Source organism: Phaethon aethereus (assembly GCF_964289735.1).
Source record: "Phaethon aethereus genome assembly, chromosome: 6".
NCBI lineage: Eukaryota > Metazoa > Chordata > Aves > Phaethontiformes > Phaethontidae > Phaethon > Phaethon aethereus.
In genome coordinates this window covers 13397963-13418976 of record NC_138580.1, presented here as the reverse complement: position 1 = coordinate 13418976, position 21014 = coordinate 13397963, and the positions used below count along the sequence as shown (strand labels likewise).

The following is a 21014-nucleotide window of genomic DNA, read 5'->3' as shown; positions in this document are numbered from 1 at the left end:
AGATGCTTGTCCTGCTTCTGTCCTTCACAAGGGAAGTGGTTCAATACCACAGTCAGCACTTGAAGGTGAACTGCATCAGGCTCTAATGATCTGAGCACATTTGAGGTATCCAAATATTCTTTAAGCGTTTTATGTCTCATTTCACCCATATTCCTACTGGTTCATTTTAATGGTGTTATGTATCTTGTTGTAATTTAGTTTTTTTAGTGAAGACAAACAAAAAGGACACAATTTTTCTGGCTTCTCTGGGTGAGCTTTTGTTTGCTCGTTTTCTAGTTTAAATAACAGACTTTCATTTTTCCTTCTTCTTTCTTCAATATTGACAGCTTTTCTAACACCTTTTCTTATTGCCTTTTGTGTCCTTCTGCTAGCTGTAATTCATTTTGTGCCTCAGGTTTACAGCCTCAATCTCTCCGTGCTTGATCTGTTTGTTTATACTTGTCTTTAGAAATGCCACCTTATTTCCATTTGTGGTACAGTTCCTTCCTGATTTTCAGCCCAGTCTCACAGGTCTCTTTCTATCAAGTGTTATTCTGAATTCATTTGTATCTGAGGTGCTTGCAAATTTATTCTTTTTAACTTGTTCTTGCTGTTTGCCATGAGTTGCCATTTATTACCAGACATTTGAATTCTTTTTGTCCCTTTCTGTCTCAGAAAACCTTCTGGCAGCTAATGGCCTAAATGTTTCTACAATGTAGACAAGTAGTGTGTTAATCCCAGCGATCGATATGGTTTTTCATGCTAGTATTAAAAAAAAAAACAAACCTCCACCCCACCCCCCAAAAAACCCAAAACCCCATGGGCTGTTGGCCCTGGCCCCATATTTAGCCGCTCTGTTAGCAGGAGTGAAATGGGATCCCTGGGGATCTTCAGTGGAAGCAGAGCTAGTGCACATGTGGAAATGTGGGGAGTGATTATGTGCACTATGTCACATCTGAGTCCCTTATCTAAATATTCTCCATGTCTTGTTAGCAATAACTGCAGCCAAATTAAGGATCTGTGGTGTAAGCAAAGGTCTCTTTCCTGGTTTGTCAACTGCAAAGTCCTGTGATACCCAAGCACTAGAAGCAGCTCGGGTACTGGAGCTAGGTGTGAATTTATGGAGACTCCTTGTATCAATTGCAGATTTTGGGTATGGTCTGTACTTTTGCTGATGAAAGAAGGGAGAAATATTTGGGAAAATTCTTTGAACATTTGTCTTTTAAAGAATCCAAATGCAAGGGGAAGAAAAAAATGCCTGCACTACACTGTGAATACTGCAGAACCAAAGGCACTGAGGACAGTTGATGGGAAGGTTGTGAATTTTGCTCTGTAATTGAAACTGGCACTGGAATAATACTGATGAAGAGCTCCTCTGTTCCTATGGGAAGGGCATGGAAGGATGGACAACAGGGTACCTGCAGGAAGCTGAGCCCATGTAGCTGCAGGGGGAATGCAGGGGCTCTCAGCACAGCATAGGATGCCTTTGCCACATAGGGAGCCCCAAGGTGGCCTTCTTGATAATAGGAAGTCGAGACAGGGTTTGGGGCTGCTCCTGGGTGCTGGCTGTGCCCTCTGGATTAAACGATCCCATAAGAAAAGGCAAGGTCATTTCAAGGAATTCATGTGGGAATGAACCCTGTGTCACATCACGCCTGGGATAGCAAAGAAATGATTTAACACAGTGCAGGCATCCATGACACCCAGTGTCCGAGGGTTTGGCGTGATGAGCATTTTAGTAGTTATGACTTGGGATGGATGTGTGGCTTTTCAGCGGAATGAGATCTCTGCAGAATAAGCCTGTCATTACCTCATCGGGAGGGAGATGCACACTGTGCTCCTAAATCCGCAGGCTGTAGGAGTATCTGGGACCAGGGATTTTTATTCAGCTCACATCTGTTCAGCATACAGTGCTGTGCTGGGCTGGTGCACGTACAATAGCTGGGGGCACGCCAAACAAAAGGGAGGTCCGTGCCACAAAGTGCTGGCAGCCCCAACCTGTGAATGATTTAGGCTGCGCTCCTTGACTCTTCTTGAACTCTGGAGTTGTCTTTCCTGGTAGCCTCTCCCTCCCTTTTCTGCCCTGGCTGCACAAATGTGCTCAATTAGGGTTAACTCAAACTGAATCAAACTTCATGCCTGAGGTTGGAAATCTTCCCAGTCAACTCACCACAGCCACATAGCATGGTGGGAGACAAGGCGAGAGGGGAGATGAACACTTTTCAGAGAAACGAATCCAAGGAAACTTTGTTTGCTTTCATTTCTGCAGGAGATGATCCCCCCAAAGGAGATTTCCCTGTTCAGAAAAAATCCCCGGTGAGTGTTAACAGCTCGTTTCCTTTTCTTTGCTTTCTGCTCAGCTTGCTCGAAACATTGCAAGATCTCTCTGTTCTTTCCTCTGTTGTGCTCTGGCTAGAGACAAACACCCTTTCTTGCAGAGGGTTGAAATAAGCTTTAACAACTGAAGGCAAAAATCCCTCTGCTAACCTGATTAAGTTAAGAAAGGGCAGCTTAACGGGAAAAAATGAACTGTCTGAATGTTTGGGAAAAAGGGTAAGTGTTTGATTGTTGTCTTTTTCCTGAATGCTACTTTCGTTGTGGGAAAGGACTTCTCTGAAGTGGAGGGGGATGTGGTGTGTGGGAGGGAGGGAGTTGACCTGTGCATTTGCTTAGTTTGATGAAACCCACCAGGGAAGGGTCCCCAGATGCTGCAAAGCGGAAGGAAGGACAGGGATTGAGCACAGGCCACTGATGTGTGTTATGGAGCGCAGCTTGTAGTGCCAGAGCCTCAGGTTTACATCTTTGGCTCTGATTTGAAGCCAGATTCTGATGAATATTTTGTTGCCTTGCAGCTTTGATGTTTGTGCAGGTTTTCAGGCTAATTCTGGTTGAGTTCTTGACCCCTAAAAACTGTACACTGTGACTTCAGTGAGAACAGGGCTTGTATTGCACCTGCTTTGACTTGCAGGACAATATGGTAATTCTTGCTCCAAAGCTCACAGTCATGTCATTAGCAAGCCAACTATTTAACTCGCAATTTTAAGTACTGTGCAGGCATTAACTATTGGATATCTAGAGATCCTGTGAAATATTAATCTTAGTCACATTTTGCAGTTAGTCAGCAAGAAGGAGAGGTGAAAACAAACATCTCCTGTAGGTGTCACTTTAGATGACCTTTCTTTTTTCCAAAGACACAGACTATCAACTTCCACAGTATCTTTAAGAGCTACATAATCCTGCAGATCCCAGGCTTACAGTGGTAGCTAAGCACAGCAGGCTATCTGTGGGCTCATGAATCCAAGCTTAGCCGCTTTGCTTTTGCTGGGGCACTCTGCTGAGCAAGGTCCTCCTTCACAGAAGGGAGCAAACTGCATCTGGCTCTCCACATGGATGAAAGCTGCCCACTTTTGGATGTCCAGGCAGGCCACAGGCAGGTCAGTGATACAGCAGAGAAAATACATGAGAATTTCTGTGTGTGCCGATGCCATCTCATGACATACAAGCCAGATGGAAGCACCCCTGCTTGTAAGTTGTTGCTCTGTGTTTGTAAGCAATTACTCCTGGCTCAGATGCTTGGGGAGGTTTAGCTGGGAAGTCACCACTTCCCTCTCTCCTTTCCCTGCTTGCTCCTGCCTATCTGCAGGAGGTGCCCATCCCGGAGCAGGAGTGTCTGAAATAAGTCACTGCCAGGTTTTCTGTCATCGCAGGACGCAGGGTGGCATGTGATACCTTAAACTACTGCAGCTAAATCTGCAGGGCTTGCGCATCGGTGCGGAGGGGTGAGTTCAGGCAGCAGGGTTCCCAACACCTGGCCATCTGGATTTGAACAATCATGCTCCGCATCTCCATCAAATGTTATTAAATCTCATGAGTACTGATAGTGAAGTCTGTGAAAGAGAGGAAGAAAAATATCCCTGTTGTACAATTTTACTTCCAAGTTCAGAAAATGCCTCCAAGCACTCACAGGAAACATAATTTGCCTCCTATGGCTTTTCTTCTTTATTATGAAAAACTCGTTGGAGAAAGGTGTTCTGTGTGTGCATATGTCTGTGTGTGCATTTACAGCTTATATATGCTAGCATTTGTAGGCTAGTCTAAAAGCAGGAGGCCCCTGTGTGGTTTCCAAGGGAGCCCACTCTGTCTTACAAGCCATATGCTGAGCATGATGGTTTCAGAGTAAATAATAAATGAAATGGATAATTACATATTTAGTAAAGCAAAGAGGCCAAGGATTTCTCAATAAAAAGGCAGCCCATAAATAGTGACAAAAAATATATATAAAAAAGGACAAAAATATTTGTCTTTAGAGATGCTGGGTTAAGTAATAGAAAGCATTTTTTTGTTTTGTTTTGTTTTTCCCAGACAGCCAGTCCTTTTTTTTTGTTGCTTTTGTATGATGTTGAGCAAGACAGCATCATTAAAGGCAGCATCACCTACTAAACTTGATGCCATTGCTTTGGGAATCCAAATAAGCTCAGGTCTCTTGGTGGTGAAATAAAGCTGAATAAACACATCTATTTTGGTATCTGTATTTGCATTTGGGACTCTGGGAGGAAATACAGGAATTCATTATTTCCCACATGAGGCAGAGAAATGACTGTGAAGAATTCATCTCACTTCACTGGCCTGTACCATGTCTTTTTAAAATCCTAAATATAAAGGCAGCTGTTAATATCACACTCCCCCCATCCTGCCAGCCCCTCTCTCCCACTAATTGGCAGAGGCTGGGCAGTGCTGTGAAAACCTGCTTTCCCTGTTGTGAGGCAGTGGAGCTAAGCAGCTGGAAGCTACTTAGCTTAGACCACAGTAGGGTAGCAAGAGGGATGGAGGCCCACTCAAGGTCATGCCAAGACTCATCTATTTAAATGCCTTGTATTTATTTCACTTGGAAACTGCTGATTTTAGCTCGAGTGAAGTCAGGTTCAGTGAAAGAGTGGCCACGCTCAGACAGGTTTGACAGTCCTGTCACTGTTTTGTTTAGTTTTGATTAATAAATTGAATTATCCATAGCTGTGCCAGTGCTCTTGGAATTCGAAATGGATGCCATGCCAGAAGGAGTGCAGGACACAGGGCTGATGCTCTGCTCTAGTGAACGTGGAGGCACAGCTCAGTGCAAGTGAGGTGCAGAGTTTGAGGGCAGTTGTCGCAGGGGAGGGAGCAGCTTCACACAGAAGCGGACAGCAGCTCCTTGGGGTCTACCAACTGCTGAGGCATGGTCTGGTACTAGGAGAAGGAGCAGTTTTGGGGCAGAGTAGTAGCTTTGTGTGAAGTGTAGGAGAAAAGGCATCCGAAGGTGTTTTTGTATCTCAGTGGGTTCATGCATTGCAGCGGAGAGATAGTAGGACTCTTCCGCTGGAGTTCTAGAGCTACAAGTGTGGTGCACTGCTGGCAGCCCACAAATGCCCATGGCGGTCCTTACTGGGCCCATGTCAGCCAGGCTGATTCACTGGGGAGCTTTAACCAAAGCAAGATAGGTTTGGGGTCCCCTTTCTCCTTTGAGTCCAACCCACAGGCCAGTCAAGCAGCAGTGGGCACCTGGTTTTTGGACTGGACTATTCTCCACTGCCCAGGCACTGTGGGGATATGTTGCTGGGGTGAAGGCTTTCACAGAGCTGTTACATTCTCATTTGTCTCCTGCAGAAACTCTGTGGCTCCAACTACCCCCTAAGTATTGCCTTCATCGTGGTGAACGAGTTCTGCGAGCGCTTCTCCTACTATGGCATGAGAGGTATGTGGCCTGTGTCTGGGAAGCAACTTTCCTGTGCTTGGGTTTCTATAGGCACTGGCCTGGTGTTTTAGGGCTGTGCTCTATGTGGTCTCAGCTGTCTTTCAATGTAAATTGGCATTTTAGGATGCAGGTATGAACAGTGTGCCCTAACATTGATGCTGCGCTTGCTCTGAGCAGAAGTTGTGACTAGAGAGCTCCAAATGTACCTTTAAGTCTAAATTTTTATATGATCCCCTCTATCAAACCTGGTTTTCTGGTGTGTGATGTCTTTCATAGTTGTTTGCAACCAGCGTTTTTGGAACTGAATTATACAGGCACCTAATTTGCAAATAGAAAATGTGCATAAACAGAACTACAGGTTATGGCAAGATAAACTAGAAAATATATTTTCTAGCTAACCATAAATGTTTATAAGCAAAGGACACCTGATACTCATATATCTCATTTTAGCTTTTACTCTGTCAGGGATTATGAAGTCTGAAAGCACAGATCTTTCCACAACAGTGCTCGTAGCTGCTAGACAAGTCAGTGGGGTTTTTTGCCACCATGATGTAGTTTCCTGCTTACCTGAAGATATACACATTAATTATCTGATGTGATTTACTTGTTTCCTTTTAGCTGTCCTGACGCTATATTTCTTAAGCTTCTTCCACTGGGATGAGAATCTCTCCACTGCTGTGTACCATGCCTTTTCCGCACTATGTTATTTCACACCTGTTATTGGAGCCATCGTGGCAGACTCATGGCTGGGGAAATACAAGTAAGTGAAGACACCTCTCTAATTCAGACAGCATACATCTACCCCATGCAGCCTGTGCAAGGGCAGTGCTGTGTGTGCTCCGAGTTTTGAGCTAGCTCAGAGTGCAGCAAAGACACTCTTGCAAAGGTCAGCTCCTCTCTCAACGGATGAACAGCTGATCTGTTTGCTCATGCTGTTCTGTGCTCCTCTTTCACACAAGGGCCAACAGGCAACAAAGTTGGCACAAGTTAAATGTCACAAACATACTTTTCCTCCACTGTCCTTCCCTACCCACCCTGAGGAAGCTGAGGTGTTTGGTGATTAACACTCAGCTTGCTAAGTTCTGCTTCTGAGAAGGATTAAAAAATGGTGAGGAAGTGGTGTCATCCTCTAGATCTTGCAGTTTCAGATGAAACATCACTAACTAAACTAAATTTATGCTTTCACACCATAGGGAATGTGTAAGCACATCCATTTTTTTTATGCCAGAGAAACCTGGGCTCACTCAAATCCTCTCCCTCAGCACCTAACCTGGTAAACTCTTCCTGAGTAAGTTAGGCAGTCTTCCACTGATAAGTTGTGGGGCTGTCATCTGCCACAGAGCGGTGGTGAGCAGCTGGATATAGGATTTTCTTTGCTTAGCACTGTTTGTTCATTGTCTGAGGAGTCTTGGCTGTCAGAGCCAAGTGCAGCTGAACCATTCTCTCTAGGACTAAGCACATCTGGCAGAAGAGAAAAAAAAAAAAACAGCTTCCATATGCCTTTCCAGCAGAAAGTTCTTAAGGAGATACCAATGTTCTTTTTTCTTTGTGCTCAATTTTAGTCATTCTTTTGTCCTTTTGAATGAAAAAAAATAAGTGGGGGTTTATTAACTTCATTATTTAAGGTCACCTAGCAATGTTCATTGGTATTTGATGATATCTATCTTGCAGCATGATGTTGTGAGAAGGTAAATCCTTATGCAGATGTTTGTGCATTTGGCAAGAGACTTTCCCTGGCATAATCCCTATGACTTAATGGGAGGTGGCTTTTGCTGTAGTAGCTAGACCTCAGCCAATACCAAGGACAGGAAAACAGATTAGAGGGGCTCTTGGGAATGATCTGATGTGCCTCTAAATCAGTTGTTGCAACCAGGGTTTGGATGTGTTGCAGACCACTTCCATGCTCGAAGCTCATAGGGCTTCTTCTAGTGCCTCTGTCCTAATAAGTCCTTCCATTCTCTGTGTGTTGTCTACACATAAATACGTAGATATCTCTTAGTCCTGAAGGTGATGAAGGAATAGAATACACTCAAGAGCCTGATTCTCCTAGTTAGATTTCTTTCCCCTCACCAAGACATGGGAGGTACTTAGATGAGCTCAGTCCTCCAGAGGTACTTGGGATGTAAAACAGACTTGTAATGGGGAAACCACACTCCCAATTTGATGTGTTAGTCAGGTGGGTTGAATGTGGGCAACAGTCCCCTATAGGTGCCTTCCAGTCAAGGGATTCACTTGGGTGCATGCTACAAAATGCCAGTTATTAGTAATCTGGAAACTGAGCTAGACCTGAACAGTACTCTTCTATTTGCAACCTTCCATGCGTGACGAGAGTGGAACATTTTTAGTTTGTTCTGCTCAGCAACCTCTGCAAAGAAAGCAGGGGCTATCCCTCCTTAATCTGAACCCATTTGCCATCTTCTTTGTGTCAACACTGAGTGCAGTAAGAGTTATAGCTGCCTGCTATACCAGTGGTACAAACAAACCAGTTACTTGTGTGTCTGCAAAGTAGACCTGCTGTATCAGGAAGCACAGGCACACTCTGCTTTTGGATTGTACATCACCCAGCACCTTCAGTCTTTGCTGTTTGCTTTCCTCACAGGACGATCATCTACCTCTCCATTGTGTATGTGGTTGGCCATCTGATAAAGTCTGTTGGTGCAATTCCATCCATAGGCAACCAGGCAGTTCATGTGTAAGTAGCTGTTGAAGCCACAGCGCTGTAGTAGGTTGCGATGGTAGTTGGTTTACCCAGGAATGTAATTTGTTTCACCTCCATCAGGCCAGCAGTTTGGGGACTGTACATGGGTTGTTTTTATCAGGGAAGGGTTTGGGATGTCTCAATAAGAACAGAAGGGCAGATCTAGCGTGTGAATGCACCAGAAGGGGTTGGAAACCACCACAGAGACTCTAAGCCCTTTGACATTGGCACCTTTGATCACCCCTCTCTGCTACACCATGCTGCTCGAGTTTGGTCTCCTCCATCCAGCTGCCTACACGAGGCTCATTCCTCCCTCATTTCCTCATCGGCATAGCTACCCAGCTCAGCAAGGTCCCCCTGTGTGCATGGGAACACAAACCACAAGATATATTTTCTGATGTGACAGAGGGAAGGGTCTGTCTCTTCCATAGGGTACAACCCTTCTTGCCCTCAAGATTCTGAACTGATAGGCAGGCTTGTGAGAGGAGTTCCCCAGCTGGCATCTCTGAAACTACCAAGCTGCTTTTACTAGGTGGTCACAGCTCTAAAAATATGCACATGCAGGCCAGGAGCGCATCTCATTTACGGAACAGTTTCTTTTTATCCCAGACCTGGCCAGTCCTGACACTCCTGTTCGCTAGATGTAATCTGTCGAGCCAACAATGGTATTTTGAGGAGCAGTGGGAAGTAGAAAGCACCCAAGAATGAGCCTAATTCAAAGAGTTTTTCTGTGCTTACCCAGGCTGGAAGGCTGCAGGAAAAGGCGCTTTTTTCCTTTTTTTTCTTTTTTATTTTTCTCAGTTGATCTCTGCAGTCTTTTGCTCTCATATGAGTGAAAAATAATCCCACGGATCTTTGATCTCTACTGTGTCCATTGGGCCTCAGAACAGCAAGAAACTGACAAAACCAGTTTGGTTAATTGACTGGTACTGAATGCAGAAATGAGGATAATTAATTTGTTTTTCCCACTTAGCTGGCTCATCATCACTACCCATGTGCAAAAGACAATGATACCAGAGGAATCGTGGTTGAGTGACACTAAAATGCTCTCATAAGCACTGGAAAGGTTCTGCAATGGTGATATTTTTGTTCTTGCATGAAGGATCCTGTCTATGGTTGGTCTGTTTTTGATCGCCCTTGGAACGGGAGGTATCAAGCCCTGTGTCTCTGCATTTGGTGGGGACCAGTTTGAAGAGGAACATGTAAGACTTCTTTTCTTTCCTAAAATCTGCAGTGTCTACTTACTTTATGGGATGTTTATATGATCAAATCCTGTCATGCTAGAAGAAGAGCCAGTTTGCCAGGGAAAGATACAGTAAGATGTGAGGTAGGATGGTTCGCTTAAGACTTGAGAGAATATGGATGCTTCAGAAAAGCAAAATGACAGCAGAACAGGACTGATATTGGGAAGGATAGGTCATAATTGCATCAAGTCATCTAAATGTTAATTGGATGTCAGAGTAGTTGAAAAATCCTGTATCGTGTATCGGAACTGTAGCCATTTCTGAACCAGCTTAACAGGGGTGATTATAATACACTGCAATGGAATACAGCAAATTAAAGAGAATATTTTATCACCAGCCTATGCTTCCTTGGGAATTTTCCCTCAAATCTGTCATAATATGTGTCTTAGGTGTTGTACAGAAAGAACTGTAGGAAATTCCAGTCTTTTGAAAGTGGTGCTGGTACCAAACCTATCCAGAATGTTTTCTAGACACTCCAGAATGGAAAATTCTGAAGAGTTGGAAAGATGTTTCTTTTTAGCTTTATTTGTGCTCTGCATCTTGTGAATTGTAGTCCAGTTGCTTCATGTCCTCATTCTCTGTCATGAGTACTTAGCCCCTCACCTGCTCCCATTATGCAGCACAGTGGCTCAACCAGGGATAAGGTAGTGCTTAAAGAAGCAAAGCAGGTCAGGAAGTACTAATCCTCAGGCAAAATGCTAAATTTTCAAATTGACCTGAAATTAAACACTTAGATTAATGTTGACCTCACACACAAATAAATATTTCGGTTTTCTCAATGACAGCATTCAAATCAGCAACTTCTGTGCATGGAATAAGTCCTTAAATGTGTAGAAGGCCACTGCTACAAGAAAGAAAATGTGCTGGGGTCTGTGATGAGTAGGCTTAAATTCAAGGAGGATTATTTAGGACTGACAGTAGGAAAAAGATTTCCAGAAATAGATGTAGAGAAGTACTGCAAAAGATTAGGACCTTTGGGAGATGGAAAGTCCATCTGGAGGCATTGAAGAAGGACATTAGACTAACAGTCTGTCAGGAAAGGCACTGGTAGAGTTGGATAAGGGATGGCCCCTGGGCCTTGGATGAGGAATGGAAGCCCCATAGGGCAGTTTGTTGTTTGTCTTTTGCAATGCCCCAGCATGTAGTCAGCATTTAATGTATAAATGATACAGGCTAGAGTGTTTATTTTAAAATTTTGTGAAGACTTGTGCTTTCTGCAGATGAACTGTGTGTTGCTGAAGTGATGAAGCTTATGGTTACTAACAAGTAACAAAACACAGGATGTTTCATGGCCACTTGCTCAAAGCAGACCCTTCTGCAGGCATGTCCACCCTGTGCTGTCAGTTGGACCTGGTGCTTTAGAGGATGCTGCAGAAGAGGGAGCAGCAAGCATCTGGTGGTCACCAGCCTCCCCAGTTGGCACAACTCTGACCAAAAGCAGGCTGACATTACAGCACATGTGCTCTGGGAATATGCTGCGTGCATATTAGTGTGTGGGCATCTCAGCTTGCAGTGCCAACAGTTGTCCCAAAGGGATTCTAACAGGTGTTACAGCAGCATTTTCAGAAGTGCTACTTCTATGAATATTAACGATTAATAATGTTTATCCAGCATCTTTCAATTACCACCTAATTATAGTATGATAATATGTACCACATCTTCAGAGTGTTTTGTAGACTTCAGCTAATGAATCTCAGCACCCCAGTCAGGCACATACATATTATTATCCCAAACTTACAACCACAACTGAATTACAGAGAAAAACCTGAATTGCCTGTGGTTGTGTAGGCCTGCACCCATTCTCCAGCATTCAGACTACACATCTCCAACAAATTTATCAAATACTAAGGCTCAAACATTCACCTGTGTGTTGCCTTCAAGAAAAAACTAATTTAGAGAAAGAAAACTGTAAAAAGCCTTCTGATAAGGACAATGCATTCTGCTCTATTCATTCTTTTCAGAATAGAAGGTTTTGTATTTTACTGTTTTGAAATTACTTGGCCTTTCAGAAGAAAAAAATGTTTTATGCTATGTGATAGCAAATTTATGTCTTCAAAATTGGAATGAGAAATTTTGATTTTCTAAGGAATGAAAGGTTTGAGGCCAACCAGAATATTTCTCCCCTCTGGAGTGGTGTTTGGGAGGACTTATGTTTTTCATCTTCCACTGCAGGTAGGATGAAATAAGTTTTGAAAATTCCCAATGAAATGAAGCATTTGATTCCCCCTTAGTTTTCAGGATACCAATAAATTTTAGCTGAGACCTTGTCTCAGCTGACCTGAGTGCACAGGCTTAGTTGTTCCATCTGGAAGCTAGGGATATGGTAGTTCTGTATATAAAATGAATAAATAAATTGCCCCTGCTATTCTCACATAGAGACAAATTTATTCTTTGAGGTAAAAAGAAAACCATCAGTTTGGTTTTCTTTTAAGTACTTTGAGTGTAATAGTCTTGGATCTGCCACTTTGAGAACAATACTACTACAAACAGTGATGGAGGCTGATTCAGCAGGAGGTCAGGTAGGGAAAGTAGATTTATCTGCTGGAGATTTCTGAGCATCTTTGTCTATGGGATTAGGAGTGCAAGCTAAAAATGCCTGAACAAAATTATATTTGCAATATGTTATATAAATGTGAAGGCTGCTGTGCATATTAATGCAAAGCTCCTTTCAGACAGTGTGATATGGTGTTTAAGGTACTAAATAGCTTTCTCTTTGTTTCTTTATTTTCCGGTTGCCAAGGAGATCAGGATTATCGTGTACGGTACCTTTTCTCAAATTAGCTAATCCAAATCATGTTGTTAATGTAAGTCTGTTCCAAAGATTAAGAAGATAGGGAGGGAATTCTTTTTTCCAATCAGTGTAATTTTCAAGCTGCTGGGTCATATTTTTTTTGTACTCACTTCTGCTTTTCTCTGACCATTTATTTCCATCACTGAAATCTGAAAATGTGTGAAAAAAGATGCCCCAAATTCTTTATGCATCACTATTCTCTTCTCTTACCAGCACATTCTTTTTGGTAATTGTTGCTCTAGATTTTATCGAGAGCTGCATGCTTGAGTTTTTCTCAGCTCTCAGAAATTGAGTTGCTCAGATAGGAAGGGTTAGAGATATGGTATGAGAATTTGACTAGAAGAGGGGCAGGGCTGTGAGGACTCTACTGCACCAGCCATGTCAAGCCGTGGCAGGGCTACTCTGGGAGCAGGAAAGATTGCTGAGGCTGCTCATTTCTCTAGATTTCCTTATGATGACAAATAACTAGTTACAAAGGTAGAATGTAGAAGAAAATATACTTTCACTAGCTTAGCAGTGGAAAGTTCCAGGTAATCAAAAACACTGATAAGGACAGAAATGGCGTACAAGAGATAGAAAGACCCAGTGCTGTTTGCTGTTAACCATGGGAACATGCCATAGAAATGATTATTATAAGGCTTATGAATCCTTTAATCCAGGATAAATAATTGACGAGTAATGTATGGATTAGATTGCCTGGGATAAGCTAAGAAATGAGCTTTTGGTTCTTCCACAATTTTAAGTTGATGGGGTCTCCATAACTGTGCTGGGGCAAGGCAAAAAGCCCTTAATCCAAGTGAGGGGACCCCCAGACTCCTCGGTGGGCGGCAGTGGGAGGTGATGGGGCTCTAACCTGTACCTTCCCAGTACCTGCTTCACAAGGGGACATAAAGAAAAGCCCTCCCATGCTCTCCTATCTGCCTACCTTCCCTGCACTGATCCCCTGTGGTAAGAGGCTTCTTGCCATATGAAGTAGCAGTATTTCCTGTTGGCTTCACCATCAGTTACGGGAAGTTTTGTTACGTTTTTGGATCCCAGGCTTCATCCCTTAAGAGTTGTCCTCTTTTATCTGCCTGCAACTCTTCACATTTTCTCCTGTTCGCTAGCCTTGTGAAGGTTGTTGTCTCAGGGAGCAGAAGGAAGCAGGACATATTAGAAGGAGAGGGGACAGAACCAGGCCCCTGAGGAGCTTCCTCACACTCAGCTAAGTTAAAGCTTTGCATTCAAATGATGCTCAGGTCATAGAGATGTGGCTCAAGGTGCCCTAAGGAGCTCTCTGCCAGGCACCAAGCCATGTCCCAAGCAATTTACCCACTACCTTTATCAGACCTGGTGACAGCTGGGAACGAAGCCTCGATGCATGTGGAGTATATTGGCTGCCTGGGATTGGGCTGTACTTATATGCTGGTTTCACTAACTCAGGTGTCCCATAGCTGGTGACACAGATGAGCATGGGGTATGTCAGGTAGCCTGCTCTTCTTTCTCCATTCTGCTGGCCTACCCAGGCACAGGGAGGAGGTTTAGTGCTGTGCATGTGCAGGCAACTGTGCATGTGTGTCTCCCCACAAGCAAGGAGAGACTGCTCTTGGTTGAATGCCTTCACATGTTACTCCTGCAAAAAGGGCCAAACTCTGCATCAAGTTCTTGATTCCTTCCAAATTATGAATTATGCAGGAAGAAATAAGATCAACAGGAATTCTTGGGCTGTATGGACTATAATATGTTACAACATCAGTTAAATTCTGAACTCTTTCTCTTAGTGTTCATCCCTCTGTCAGGCTCTTGAATTTGCTCCCGTAGATTTAATTTACCCTATTAGTTTGAGGTTGACTGGCCTCAGCTTGGTAATCTCCTGTCTGCTGGATACCTCTCATTTTCTGGCACACACTCATCTATGCTGTCATTACCAGCTCCTCAAAATACACAGGTTTCTTTTTCTATTTCTACACAGGGGAAAAGGGAAAAAAAAAAAAAGAGCTCAGACATGGGAAGAAATGATGAGCTTGTCAAACCGTGCCAAATTGGATTGAATTAGGTGACAGAGCATCTGAATCATGCTACTTGTCTGGAATAAGTAAATGCTCTCTCCTCCTTCCAATCTCACAACATTCTTGAAGCAGTGGCTTTTCCTCTGAAGTGCCAAAAGGCCCCAAAGCGCTTCTCAAGTAATGTGCGCTGATTTGTGTGAGCATTTACCATGACCTGAACGCAAGCTTGTTTGCTTAACATTTTATGCACTGCGTGCCAATATTTACCCAGCCTTCCTAACAAGAGAATTGATAGTGTTCAATTTGCAAGCCCAATGCTGTGTGTTAGCCGTGACATTGATATTATCTTCTCTTGTTTTAGACCTCGGAGAGAAGCAAGTTTTTTTCCATCTTCTATTTATCCATTAATGCTGGAAGTTTGATCTCCACGTTTGTAACTCCTGTATTAAGAGGTCAGTGTTGATTTAGAATAAGACAATAAATTAGCTGCCCTGTGACTACTCTGCTGTGCATAGTTAGGCTCTTATGACAACTGAATGGCAGAAATTATGTTATCTGTGGAGTGGCCAGTGTATTGCATTTACGCCTTGTTAATCCTGCCTTAGCAGCATAACAGATTTATAGTACTATATTCCTGGTTGTATTTCAAAACCAGCCTGAACTGTAGAATTAAAATGTGAAAGGTGGAAGGCCCTATATGGTCATCCAATCCTCCCCATTGCCAGTGAAGGATTATTCCCCTGTCTTGCCTGCAGGTAACCTGTGGATGGGAACTGATCTCTGCTGTCCTGTGCAGGTGTCTGGGCTGAACAACTTAGCAGGGCTGGTTTTGAAGCCCTGCTTTCTTCCCCCCCACAGGGTGCTGCTCACTTCTGGAGGGCTCTGTCCTGTCATCCAGGCATGTCTGCATGGGTCTGCTTGCAAGATTGCAGCCCTGAGCAGCTAGCCTTGAAGACAAAGCACAGGCCTATGCCCCATTTAAGACCTACTTTATATTCTAGCCAGTTTGCACAAGCCTTTTTAGTCCCCGAGCCTTGCTGCACTTACTTCATTGTATCGCAGTGCCTAGAAGCCAAGGGGATTGGCATGCTCTAAATACAGACACAGAGGCAGAGCAGCAGGCCATAGGCAATGGGGATAGGCACAGGGACAAGGTAGCCTTCACATGGTAGTAGCAATTTTTTTCATTCTGTCCTGTGGCCTCCAGGAAGCTTTCGTTCAGAGTGTTTTTTTTAACAGGCCGTTCATTTCACTGGGCAGTTGTACTTGTCTCATACTTACACTGTGTGTATGGGCAAAGACAAATACTGTATCTCTTGCTCTTTTTCTCACTGGGCAGCATTCTGTTGGCAACGGGCTTTTGCTCAGTGTAGTCAGTGGGCAGATGAAAATCCAGTCCCCTTTGAACATCAAAACCTTTGCCAATATAGCCTGGCAATAAACTACTTGCAACATGGAAATGATGGTGGAAAGCATGAGGAAAGAATAAAATTTTTGCTAAGTGTGAAAGCTTTTCTCAAAAGAGCAAGAAATGCAGTTCATAGCCATTTGGCTGGAATGTAGAAGATATATTTCTAGGTGGAGAAGTCCAACTCATTTTGCACATCAAAAGTTCAGTGTGCCCATAATGTCTCACTGCCAGCTTTGTTAGATTTCAGCTAATTTGCTGAAAATAAGTAAATAAATGCTATGCACGCACACAGCTATGCAGCGACCGTGACTGCCCAGGGACAACAAACAGGAACAACTGAAGACTTCATGGGCTGGTTTCCTGTTAACTATGTTGGCTTATTTTAGCCATTTTGTTGTTACTCCATTTAAGAATGCAGTAATTTGTAGCCACTGGCATACACACACAGCCCCCACTGCTGGCCCGGTGTTTGCAACTGGACCTCTAAATTCACGTGGTGAGAGAACTGACCTGGTCCAAGAGGCGCAGGGTTTTCAGTGAACCATAGCTCAGATCAATCAAAACTATGCTGTAACGAACCTGGCTTCCTGATGGGTTATTGCAAGACCTGACATTTGGAGCAGGCTGTCTCTAGTGAGATTGGGAATGTGGCAAGAAACGGAACTGGAGTTTTAAGACTAATCCTGTGCTCCCACTTATGTAGTAAGGGTATTGGCTTCCACTTTGTCCACTGTAGGTCACTATGGAATCAGATTCAGGTTTTTAGCTCAATAACTCATGCAGCTGGCACAAATAATGTGGTAACACAGTACTGCTTATTTAGATCTAGGCAAATACAGAATGGCTTCCAGTTATTTTAAATGTTGTGGGTTTTTTCCCAATTACAGTTCCTTCTACTTCTTTCTACCTATTTGCCTGCTCCCTCCCTTCTACCATTGTCATCAATATCCCATTATCAGCCACTTTTGCTGGCAGACACTAACCCTGCTTCCAAATTGTCTTCATCAAGGGAGGACAACTGTTTCAAGGAGATTCAATTCACAGTGTCAAGCACCAGCAAAGAAGATTTAAAGCCAGGGGAAGTGACTGATTTAGGGGAAGCAAATCAAAGGCCCTGGTAACATAAGTCTGACTGTAGTGAGGTGCTTTTATTTCTGACTTCTTTTTCAGGGGATGTAAAATGTTTTGGAGAGGATTGTTATGCACTGGCTTTTGGTGTCCCAGCAGCACTGATGGTGTTGGCGCTTGGTGAGTGGAAACAATAATGCTTGTAATAGGAGACACCATTTTTGAATCCATGGATAGATGAGAAAATGCACAAATTTACTAGCTCTGTATGGGTACTGTGATGGGAAACTCAAGGGTTCCAGGTCATCCAACAATTCCACAGTTCAGAACAGCAAGTAAAATCACTAGCTCACTTAGTGGTGGGCAGACCACTTCCACGGCTTTACTGCAATCCTTTATCATAGAATCTTTGCATTGGAAGGGATCTTTAAAGGTCAACTAGTGCAACCCCCCTGCAATGAGCAGGGACATCTTCAACTACATGAGGTTGCTCAGAGAGCAACATCAAGCCCGATCATGATACTGATGAGAGGGTGGTCTGGTGGATGTTTCACAATACAGTTGCCTTGCTCTGTAAAGCAAAGGGAGGCACCAGAATGATTCTCCTGATGGCTCACAGCTTTGCCTAAGAGCAGGCTTAGCCTTTGAACTGCAATCTGAGTAGTCCTTATAGTTCCCCAGCTTATAGAAGAAAAGCTTAGCATGCCAGTTCTAACCTTTCCACAGGCTCTTTGCGGCCATCTTTAATGACTCAGACTTCTGCTTCAGAATTTATGCGCCATAGAAATAGCAGAAGGAGCTGAATGAGATGTTACTTTATTCTGAGCTGTCTCACTTTGCTTGGCTAAAGTAATTTCCACAATTACAGTGACAACTTATTACGTTGCAATAAAAAGCCCTTATTGTCCAAGTGTCTGGAGGCAGTCGCAATAACCCTGCTTCCTAAAGCTTACATCTTAGCCCTGTTAATGTACTTGTCAAGATTTCTTCTTTAACCTTTATAAACTACTCAGCAATTTCCACATTCTTACTGTTACTCCTTAGTAGCCAAATACAGAGGACACCCCATTAGCTTTAGTTTCACAGTTGCAAGCTGCTGAGGGGAGCAGTCCCCTTATTACCCCTTATTTGAGAGGTTTTGACACAGCATGGGGTGACTTCTCATTCAGCTTTTTAGCTTAATTGAGAGACCAAGCAACTGTGTGATTTCACCACAGCATCTGCAATTTGAAAAGTTTGTCCCCCAGAGAATGTGAATGTTGCTCTCTCCTCTCAAACCTCCATCAGAGAGAAGAATCAGGACACTGGAGAAATGTCATCAGGCCACCGCTAATGTTACAGCAATTATTTTCAAAAAAGTGCATGGTCACGGGTCTGAGAAGCTTCTCTTTTCCCCTGTGGCCTGTTCCTATCAGTTTAAGGCAGCACAGGCTCCTCTGTGCACCATTGTGTGATGAATGTTTCTAGCAGAGCAGTAGTTGCCCAGGGGACAATGGACGTGTAAATATTGCAGTTTCAGTGAGGGCATCAATTGAAATGTGTTTTTTAGCTAGTGTCCTGCTGCCAGATTCCACGGCCTGCCCAGCAAAGCAGCTCTGTGTTCTTTTGTAACATGCTAAAATGCTCCTGGAAGTGATATATTGGACTATGTGAGCAGCATGCAGAACTGCAGAAAATACCCTTTCAGCCCTGACTGGCCCTCTCCCCATGATGATGGAAAGCAAGGATAGATTTAGAGGCAGAACAGAAATCTTACAGAGCAAGATTTTCTGGGCTGCTTCAGTTTCTGAAAGATGAGGGAAGATTGATACTATTTAATTTGAAATGCCAAACCTAATGCAGGAACCTCAGTTCCCAAAGGAGTCAATGCCATCACCAGAAGGTATTTCAGCAAAGCTAATGAGTCACCTTTTAGAGGCAGCAACAGGTCCACAGGGAGATGCTAAAAATTAGTAATGCAGCTACCCACTCTAGGTGACTTTGGACAAGTGTTTTTCAGTGCAACTCACCTAACTGACTTCAGAGGTATCTTTGACAGTTCTGCAAGTCAAAACTGGATGCAAAGGGTCTTCATAGTCAGAAAAGAGAAATGGTGAGTTCCCTGCATTGTCCCAGGCCTCCTGTGTTAGGACAGACATGCCTGCTTTTCTCCACTGGCTGTGGACTGACCCAGACAATTGGGTTAATTTAAAAAGTTGAGGTTGGTCTGTTATATGGATTTCACACTCAGCTTTTATTGTGCTTCTCCCTGCTCATGTCTTTAGAATTGCAATGTGCTCAGAGGGTCTCAAAGAGCAGGACAAATGATATGTAATCAGACAGCCCCATCTCTGTCAGGATTTTGAAGTCTTGGTCCAATATTCTTTGTGCTTTGAGGGAGAAAACCAAGACAAAACAATATCTTAAATTGTATATGCCTTTGTGGAAACCATAAATCAAGGTAATTTCTGTTAACACCAGTGTGATGCAGTGACCTTTGTGGCAGTTTCCACTGAAATGTGAGTACACAGAGCCCATGTTGGATCTGGATTAATCCTCAGATGATTGCAATGAGTCAGGGCTGATTTCCACCATCAGGTGCAGCAGTTCTATGTGGGTTGTATTTAAGTTTAGCCTACAAAAAGTTCAGACGAAGGGAATTTTCAAAGCTTTGCTTTACAGCATGAATCAGATGTGGACGTGCCTGTTGTGCCAGAGCAGATTATGAGAAAATGACGGTGACTTCCTAGGGATCACACTGCCTCTTGTAGGATGCTGCATTTTCTTCCATCTAAAGGCATTAAAGGATTCCTGTATATTTATTTTGTTAAAAGTGCAATCCTGCAACCCACAAGGGAGAAGATTTCTGTTGAATACAGGTGTGGGGGATCCTTCCCAGAAGCCAGTGCAGGACTGTGCTTCAGTCATGTGAATTCCGGTGTTTGGATTATTGTATTTTTCAGTTGTATTCATTGCTGGAAGTGGACTGTACAGAAAAACACCACCACAAGGGAACATCTTACTGGAAGTGTGCAAATGCATCAGCGTAAGTGTGTGCCATTCTCTCTTTTTCATGCATGACTGAATTTGCAGGTCAGAAAAGTGCAAAGGGAAAGGGGAGGTGATATGTGGAGTTCTTCTGTATGCTGCTGCTGGCTGTCTTGCTGATGAGCTACAGCTCTTACATCTTACAGGAGTAAGAAACACATTTAGGTCCTAGCTTATTATTTAAACATTTCAATTGTTTTTCCATAGCTCCATGAACTGTTCAGTTGGTGTCAGTAGAACCACTAGTGGCAGATGCTGATGGAGATTGAACTGAAAGGAAAATTCAGAAACTTAGAGAGTATCAGATGTATGACTCAAATTCTTTCAGCTGAATAATTTTAATGAAGTTTATCAGTTCAGCAGACAGTAATAGTACACATTCGTATTATGCACATTCAGCATGTTCATGTAATGCAAGAGGCACCTGCTGAACTTGCATTATAGCCTTATCAATTATTTTTCATAGTGTGTGAACTGAATATAGTAGGTGAAAAAATACTCATCATTAGGTGGATAATGATGTTTCTTCTTCAGGAAGCTGCTGCTACCAGCAGATGTTTTCTCTTTACCTAGGTCAACCCTAGTGACAGACTTACATTGGGGAAACAGCACAGATCTTAAAGATAGGATTTCTAAGTGAGGTCTGCTGCTCTTTTTGCCAGGGTGGCTGTGTTCAGTGTGTTCCATGACTGGAGCACACAGCATAAACAAACAAGTTACAAATTTGGTGTCACTGGTTTCTCTTCCATTGAGAAACCAACTTGTAATCTTGTCTAGGAGTGAATGAGGCATGGGCTGCACCAGGAATATGCAAAGAAAGGTCTACAGAACAAGAAGGCAGTGAGAGTTCTGTTTGACATTGCTTTGAATAACAAGGCATTTCCTCCCCAGCGCAGTAGTCAATCCAACAGGTCCTTATTGGAAGAGAACTGAAGAAATTATGTTTAAAGCTTTACAATGTAGCAGGCTTTAAATAAAACATGAAACAGTCTTTGGCTATTGTCAGATTTGTCTCTGGAAGGCAAGCCCACGAGGTAGTTCATTCCCACATCACACCTTTAACCAACCAATGTCACAAAC

General features: G+C 43.3%; 1 protein-coding gene across 1 annotated transcript in view; it reads left to right on the top strand.

Moving 5' to 3' along the window:
* Window positions 1-2163: 2163 nt before the first annotated feature.
* The window catches only part of SLC15A2 (solute carrier family 15 member 2), a gene marked incomplete at its 5' end in the record, with an annotated part of 39683 nt that continues 20832 nt past the window's right edge, over window positions 2164-21014 (top strand). The window contains 8 exons of the mRNA XM_082001284.1: window positions 2164-2295; window positions 5620-5707; window positions 6326-6467; window positions 8307-8399; window positions 9508-9607; window positions 14790-14880; window positions 17010-17087; window positions 19850-19932. Coding sequence (XP_081857410.1) covers window positions 2164-2295; window positions 5620-5707; window positions 6326-6467; window positions 8307-8399; window positions 9508-9607; window positions 14790-14880; window positions 17010-17087; window positions 19850-19932 — 807 coding nt within the window. The remainder of the gene's footprint in view (window positions 2296-5619; window positions 5708-6325; window positions 6468-8306; window positions 8400-9507; window positions 9608-14789; window positions 14881-17009; window positions 17088-19849; window positions 19933-21014) is intronic.